The sequence below is a fragment of the Panicum hallii genome, chromosome 4, assembly GCF_002211085.1.
Source record: "Panicum hallii strain FIL2 chromosome 4, PHallii_v3.1, whole genome shotgun sequence".
NCBI lineage: Eukaryota > Viridiplantae > Streptophyta > Magnoliopsida > Poales > Poaceae > Panicum > Panicum hallii.
This window is the reverse complement of record NC_038045.1, coordinates 19,612,531-19,620,211: the sequence shown is the minus strand read 5'-3', so window position 1 is coordinate 19,620,211 and position 7,681 is coordinate 19,612,531. Positions and strand designations below refer to the sequence as shown.

Below are 7,681 nucleotides of genomic sequence, written 5' to 3'. Positions count from 1 at the left end.
AGGATGGCGGAAAAACGGGAGGTGGGCTTCGGGAGCTCGAGCGGCGGAAAAGGTTAAAAAGATTTTTAATCGAGTGATTGGTAATGCAATTTAAATAAAATAAAAATGCGGGTGTTACACCACCAGGGCCCACATGCTAGCTAACCAGGGGAAGGTGGTGCCGGGGAGGCACCACCTGAGGTCGGCCGACCCCCTAGGTCGGCCAAACGTGGACACCTTCCCGGCTGCCCAATCATTGGCAGGAAGATCATCCTTATCCACTTGAAGGTGGTTGCCAATATTTCCATAAGAAGGGATGGCGGGAACTGACCTCTCAAGCTATAAAAGAAGGCTTTCCTGCATCATTCACACACACCATCCAAGAGTAGATTTAGTGCCTCATTGCAAAGGCGAAGCGCTGCCTAGCTAGTGCTTAGAGTAGGAGGAGAGCGACGAGTAGTTCAGGGAAGCACCGGGCCTATCGGTGCTCGTCTCCAAGCTTGTACCTCTACGGATACTGGCTTCTTTCTGAGTAAAGTAAGTGAGTATTTGTCATTCCTGTCTTGCATAGTACTTATATTTGAGTGAGATCAGTTCTCTTACTCGCGGGTAAGTCGCTCTGTATTTATACGGAGTACCATAGTTTGCTATGGGATATCAGATGTATCAGACTGCGGTAGTAATCTGTAGCATTGACGAGGTGTCTAGGCTAAGGGTTACCTTTATTTGTCTTATATCCCATAGTTTGTGAGGTAGGCCACAAGTGGTGACAGCCCTGTTGGTCCTTTGTAATCCTCCACTTTCGGATATAGCGTAGAGCCGTTAGGCGGATCCTCCTGACCATTTCAGGGGTAAGCCGGTGCCCGAAGCGAGTATTTCTACCCGAAAGATCAACCTTTAACTCATCTTTAGTACCACCTCAGGAATCCTCTCCATCCTCGTCACTTATCTTGGTGTGTCCTTGGACCGACTTAGTAGAAGTCAGTGCACACACGTTCCCTTGGATTCAATAATCCTTGGAATACTATGAGGTGAAAGCTACAATGGTATCCGTGCGCTTCCGAATTTATTTGCAGTTGTTAAAATACCCAACAAGCTTTCTGGCACCGTTGCCGGGGAACAGTTGATGTATCTTTCTTCTTAGCTAGTGGTTATTTTACTTTAAAACAAGAACTTTAAAACAAGATCTCACCTGAGTATGTTTTCACTTGAGTATGTTTTGATCAAAGTGGTGATTTTACTTTTTTTAAAAAAATCTTAGTTCCTATGTCATATAAATTAGACATAATATACTTCATATCAAGTTTGTTATTTCCAAGTTAATTACTATCAGAAACCACAATGTTATTTTTTCTAAAGCTCATGTACTATAATGTTGTTTTATTCATAACTTTTATGAAGTATAAAGTTACATTTCTTAATAAAGGTACGGACCAAAAAAATTACTTTTCCTAATATTAATGTATTACTAAGTTACTTTTTCTTAATTTTCATTAATTAGAAAGTTGCTTTTTAACACGAGACTGCAAAGTCACTTTATCGCATTTGAAGGTGTTTGAAGGTGAATATGGTATGTTTTGTTTCTTTTTGAAAAGGAGGTAACTCCACGAAGAATTCTTCTCCGTCTCGCGCTAACGCGAGAACCCAAGAACCCTCCAGAGAGCGGTCCCCATGTGGGTCCATCTCAACCTTATCATCTCCTCGCTCTCCCACGGCTTTTCATCTTCCTCGCATCGCTCGGCCCCGTGCCTCCACGAGTTAGTCCCATTCCTCCGTCAGTTTGCCTGTGGCAGAACCAACCTGAATTACACCGGCTCAAGTACGCGAGTCCATTCTTGAGGGCTTCATCGTACTTCAAACAGTATAATCCCTTGGTCTGTTGGGTAACGTCCCGATAAACCACCGAATGCAGGATCAAACATGGTACCTCGCACGAAGGCGAGTCTAGAGATACAAAAGCCATCACATTTTACATCACAGGCAGGTATATTACATGAGTGTTCAAAAGTAACAGGAAAAACCAAATACAAGTGGTGGGAGGTATGTCCACTCCTCGGGCCGATTGGTTACTAGGCTTACCGCTTACCATATTCCGCTGCATGTGGCTAGTACTTTCAAATGCTTAACCACCACTACCACACACTACGACCTTATCAAATTCACCAACACAGACGGGGTATCATCTCAACCATAATATCTCACATAAATCCCGTCCGTCATCCTTATAGTGATTATAGGAATGTAAACATTGCAACTCCTATATCGCGCGAGTGATAGGAAATCACCCGACTTCTACTGGTCCTATTAGCAGAGCAGCTATTCGGACTCAAGTGCTAGTATTCAATACACTGGTTCCTAGAAAAATGTAACTAGGGTGTCTCATACAATTCCTAAGAACGTAATGCATAGATAGCTATAAATAATATAGATTGCAGTGTAAATAAAGTAGGGGTTATGTCTGGGGCTTGCCTTCTTGAGCGGGATTGGGGCAGGAGTGTCAAAGTTTTCCAAACTTTGGTTCGGAGCTTCAGTTAGATTTTCGACGGTGTTCCCGGGGTCTTCAGCTGATTCCACTCCTTGTTCCGGGATTAGTTCGTAGTCTCCGTCGGCTAGAGTCGTCGAGTCTATATGATATGCAAAGGTGTAGGTTAATGATTGCATGTACTTTCATTTTATTTCACGATAAAGTTGCAATCCAATGGAAATACAATTTACTCATTACTCATATCATTTACTTTTCTACTTGGCAGTCATTTATCGGGTATTAACCATTTTATCTAGTTACATTAAGCAACAGGGTTGGTTACCCTAAATATTTAACTAAGGGCATGGGGTAACATGTTGAGTTAGTTTTAAATATTTAAAATAATTATATTTAATAACTTTATCTATTTGCTTTGCTAATTATTTATACTAACCCTAGGTTATTATTTAACTATGGACTTATTTTATTTAGATAAGAGTATAACATTATCATAGCATGTTCTATTTGTTTTGGTGGTTTTACACCTAATCCTAGGTTGAGAATTTAGGGATAGGTTACACTACTCAAGAACAATACCTCAGAATATTTTCATGATTTTTGAACATTTAAATCCATAGATATTAAATATACAAGGTTAAATAGGTATTATTCTTAATTAAACTCACACATTATGAAAATATTATAAAAACAGTAGGTTAATTATTTTTCCTAAGTCCTACATGTCAAGGCAAAACTAACACAATTGAGTTTACAATTTTACCATTTTTTGCTATTTATTATGAATTTTCTTAGCCTACAACTACTTAAAATTAGCATTTAAATTAGAGCACAAACTACTCAGAAACTGAAAAACAACCTATAAGGAAAGTTGTAGACCTTAAAATAAGGAATCCAACAGATTTTATTTTGCATTTTTATGATTTTTCCTTGAATTGCTATGGAATTTCAAAATCTGCAGCAAAATTAACACAAGGGGGTTCTTCTGGCACTATTCCTATGTGTCTTGGCTTTGCAGATAACCCCTCGGGCTTTTGATTCTTCCCATCCGAAGTCCCTGGCCGTGGTCAGAGAGGAAGGCAGAAAGCGGCGGCGGGTGGAGATCGTCGGCACATGTCGAGGAGCCGGTGTGGTGCACTAGAGGACCAATCGAGGGGTTGTAGAGCTTCACGGGGTCGGGAGGAGTCTAGCTAAGGGGTTGTCGTGGTGTGGGGTTGGCTGGGGTGGCCTGTCCACGGTGAGCAGGAGGCGGTGGTGGAGCTTGTACTGGCCGGCGCTGTGGAAGACGAGGCTCGGATGCGGGAGGATGAAATTGAATGGGCTAGAGAGCACCAGTGGGCCACGGCGGTGCTCTAGCAGCACTGGATTGGGGTTCAGAGGCAGCGAGGGTGGCTGACGACGGTGGGCAGTGGTGGCGGCAGAGCGGCGGCCAGGGGCGAAGCACTACGCCGGCGGTAGGAGGAGCAGAGCAGCGCGTGCCCGAGGAAGAAGAAGAGAGGGAGGGGGTCCGAGGGGCCTGTTTGAAAATTTTAGAAATCTCAGGGACCTCTCGGTAAACTAAAATTTCCCACTGATGTAGAGGTCTAATGAGGAAATGCCCAAAATAAAAGTTGTAGAGTTTTTCAAGCCCTACAATATTTCTTTAAGGTTCAAGTTCAAAAAGCCAAAGTTTATAGCTTTACATGTTAAATTTTGAACAAAGATAGAATTTGAATTACTTTTGTCCTTACCAAGATGGATTTGAGGTAATTTTGCGTATCTTTACAAGTTTTCATGTGATGTCATGATGACTTGTATTCTTACATTTTGGCCCTTAAGTAAACTTTGAAAGTTACTCTTATACTTCAATAATTTGCATAGAAGGACCCATATTTTTACATTAATCACATCTAGGTCCCTCCTTTCACATAAAGACCTATTTTTCTTAGGATTTAACCTATCTTTTGTACTTTCTTTCCTATGGTGATATAAATTTGACACCTAGTGTCACATTTTTCCTAAGTTTTGATGCTATCTCCCATTCTTACCCAATTATCACTAAAGGACCTATATTTTACAGAATTACAATTATACCTCTATTCCTTTGTGCTACACACATACACCATAACAAGCATACACTTTTCACTCTAAAATCTAGTGTCTATATTTCTAAATACCTGAATGTCACATTGCCCCGCCCAGCGCTCCCTCCCGGTTCCGCCCTCCATCGAACTTCCTCTCGCCAGAGTCACCTCCGACGTTGCCCACAACCCACGACCACCGCCGGGCTTGCTGCCACCGCCGATCATCCTTCTGTACCCACCTGCCATGGAACCCCAACCCCCACTCCCAACCTAGAAACCCCAAATCCCTAGCCCCGCCGGCCTCCACCGCCGGCCGCAGCCTGCGGCGACCCGCCGCCGACCGTTCCGCCTACCTCCCACCCTCGTCAAAACCCAAATCCCGTTGCCGAAGGTGGTGATTCCAATTTGTTACTTTCTTTTTCTTGTTATTTTCTTCTCTATGTGTAGTGACTTTCCCTTTGGTTCATAGAAGTAACAGAGAGGGTATCCTAAATCGAGAGCCCTCTCCGCGTAGCTTTTGGGTTTTGAAAATATGGTGGGATCGGACTTTCCATTTTAGAAAAGTTTAAGAGCTCTTCGCTTAAGACTTAATGAAGAGAAAAAACTCTGTATGAATATGCAATACAAACTTCCACAAACACTCAGAAAACATAGAAAGGTCACGGCGGAAATAACTATTCTCTTGTGAGCACTCGCGGCCGGAGGTATCCAATAGCTAGCATGATGACACGGTTCCGTCCAGTGCGTGTTTCTTTTGAGTTCCATTATTAGAACCATATATGATTCATGCCTTCATAGCCTGAACAAACATGTCGAAGTTGTCGTGGGAGGAGCCCCCCTCCTTCAAGCTCTCAAGCGCAACCTTCTTCATGCCCTCCACCCTGTCCCTCATGCTCGCGCCGCTCATCAGCTCCTCCACCCTAGTCGCGATGTACTCCTTGGTGATGACGCCCGATTCGTCGGCCTGGGCCCGGAGCCCGACCTTCCAGACGTCACAGATGTACACCTGGTTGATGAACTGGTCGGCGAAGTATGGCCACGCCAGGAACGGCACCCTGTTGCGGACGCCCTCCATTGTCGAGTTCCATCCGCAATGCGACACGAAGCACGCCACCGCAGGATGCGCCAGCACCTGCTGCTGCGGCGACCACGCCACCACCATGCCGCGGCCGCTGGCACTGACGCGGTCAAGGAAACCTTGAGGGTAGTCGCGGACGTCGCCGTGCACGAGGTCCGGACGCACCACCCAGAGGAACGGCCGGCCGCAGAGCTCCAGCCCCAGCGCGAGCTCCTGGAACTGGCGCGTGTCGAACATGGTGAAGCTGCCGAAGGCGACGTACACGACGGACCTCGTTGGCTGCGCGTTGAGCCACGAGATGCACGCTTCGTCCTCGGGCCGCCAGAAGTGCCCCACCGCCTTGCCGCGGCGCTCCCCCGTGAGGAGCGGGCCGATGGGGATGACCTTGGGAAACTGCGCGAATGTCGCCTCCTCGGCGCCGAGGAAGGAGTTGCAGAGGATGAAGTCGCACTTCTCAACTGCGCGGATGCCGCCGATGAGATACCGGAAGAGTGCCTGCTGTCCTTGGTGGTCACCGATGCAGTTCCACGCGAGGTGGGCGGCACGCATGATGGGCATGTCGGGGGACAGCTTGAACGTGTCTTCCGTCAGTGCTGACCCTGCATTCAACATGCATGTCCCTAGCTGTTGTAACAATAAACATATACTGTACTACCTTTGTTTATTAAGATAGTACTCAACCAAAAATGTCAATCACTGTACTGTACCATCTTTCGAGTCGATGATGTTGTCCTGAATCAGCTTGGGGATGCTCAGAAGGCTCGCCAGCACCGCGGCGGAGGCCGGCCAGACGGCCGCCGACTTTATCCTGGTCCTCCGCGCGACGTCGAGTGCCCACGTCCCGAGGTTGTAGTCCGCCACCATGCACGTAATCGGCCCGCCGTCCGCGCCCTCCGTCCCGTCATGGCTTCGGCTGATGAGGTCCTCCACCCGCGGGGCCATGTGCTCTGCCATGAGGAGGGTCAGCCTGACGAGGTTGTTCCTGTCCTCACCAGGCTCCATGCCGTCCGGCACCGCCACGAGCCTGATACGGTCCAGCAGCCCGGCGCTGCCGTTCTTAGTCGTGTCCGTCATGGCTGCAAGGACACGGTGTTGGTTGAACTCGGAGTTTACGAAAGTGACCGTGAAGCCCCTGTCGACGAGCGCGTGCGCGAGCTCCAGGAGCGGGATGACATGTCCCTGCGCCGGGTAGGGGATGACGAGAGCGTGTGGGGGAGGCGTCATCGTGCTGCATACCATTGTGGTTCTGGTACCTGCTTGATAGTCAGTATAGGAAGAAGTTATTAGTTTTATGCGAGTGATAGCTAGGATATACTCCTATATATACACGTCAGGAGAAAACGTAGGTACTGACGCGCACTAGATGCCACGAGGCATCCCTTGTTACTTTCGGCGAGTGATTTATGGGCATGTAAAATCGTTCAGAAGGTACACACAAATCAACCGTGAGCTTAGCTTGCATGTCAAATCAACAAGTCAATTCGCTCATCTTGTTTTTGGCGATCTTGCCGCGCATTGCTTTGGTTTCATGGAGTCCCTCGATAATGTCGCTTCATAGCTTAGAGAAGGATTCGAGGAGGGAAGCACTTGGCATGTTGCATGCGACTCGTTGCAAGTTGCAACTCGCTCCATCTCCTTGCAAGTGAGAGGAGCAGGCAGCTTATTAGTTATTTAGTTGGCTGCAGGCCTGCACTTGCGTACGTACATGTTCTTTTGGGAGAACCACCAAGAGCGTAGTCCAATACTTGCATAGACAGAACATAAGCGAAAGTAGACGCACGAGATGCCCTGAAGAAGAATACAACGATCAATGTCGCAATCGCAGTTCTTGTGCTCCGCCAGATTAGGGATATATATTATCGGTTACTATTTATTTTCACTTATTTTGAAACATTCAAAACTAATCATAAAGTGCTAACGTGCTCATCAAGCATGTATTGTTGTTGTATGGTGCCATGCCCCAATTCTAAGTTCGTATCGTCTGCGGCAGGATCGTAATAATAATGGTACAACCTCTAGCTTAGCTCAGATCCTATGTGTATGCAAAACATCAGCCATTACATGTGACCCAATTCGATC

General features: G+C 46.6%; 1 protein-coding gene across 1 annotated transcript; it reads right to left on the bottom strand.

Moving 5' to 3' along the window:
• Positions 1-5,308: 5,308 nt before the first annotated feature.
• LOC112890383 (UDP-glycosyltransferase 83A1-like) lies at positions 5,309-6,826 on the bottom strand. The gene is made up of 2 exons (XM_025957284.1): positions 6,310-6,826; positions 5,309-6,201 (listed from the first exon to the last, which is right to left on the bottom strand). The coding sequence occupies exons 1-2, from the start codon at positions 6,824-6,826 to the stop codon at positions 5,309-5,311; spliced, it is 1,410 nt and encodes a 469-aa protein (XP_025813069.1).
• Between the last annotated feature and the right edge of the window lie 855 nt (positions 6,827-7,681).

Bases quoted from the DNA above. Each gene is read 5' to 3' on its own strand.
- LOC112890383 (XM_025957284.1), bottom strand. From the start codon at position 6,826: ATGACGCCTCCCCCACACGCTCTCGTCATCCCCTACCCGGCGCAGGGA. The intron at 6,202-6,309 runs GTACAGTACAGT...TGTTGAATGCAG, and splicing joins CATCATCGACTCGAAAGATG to GGTCAGCACTGACGGAAGAC.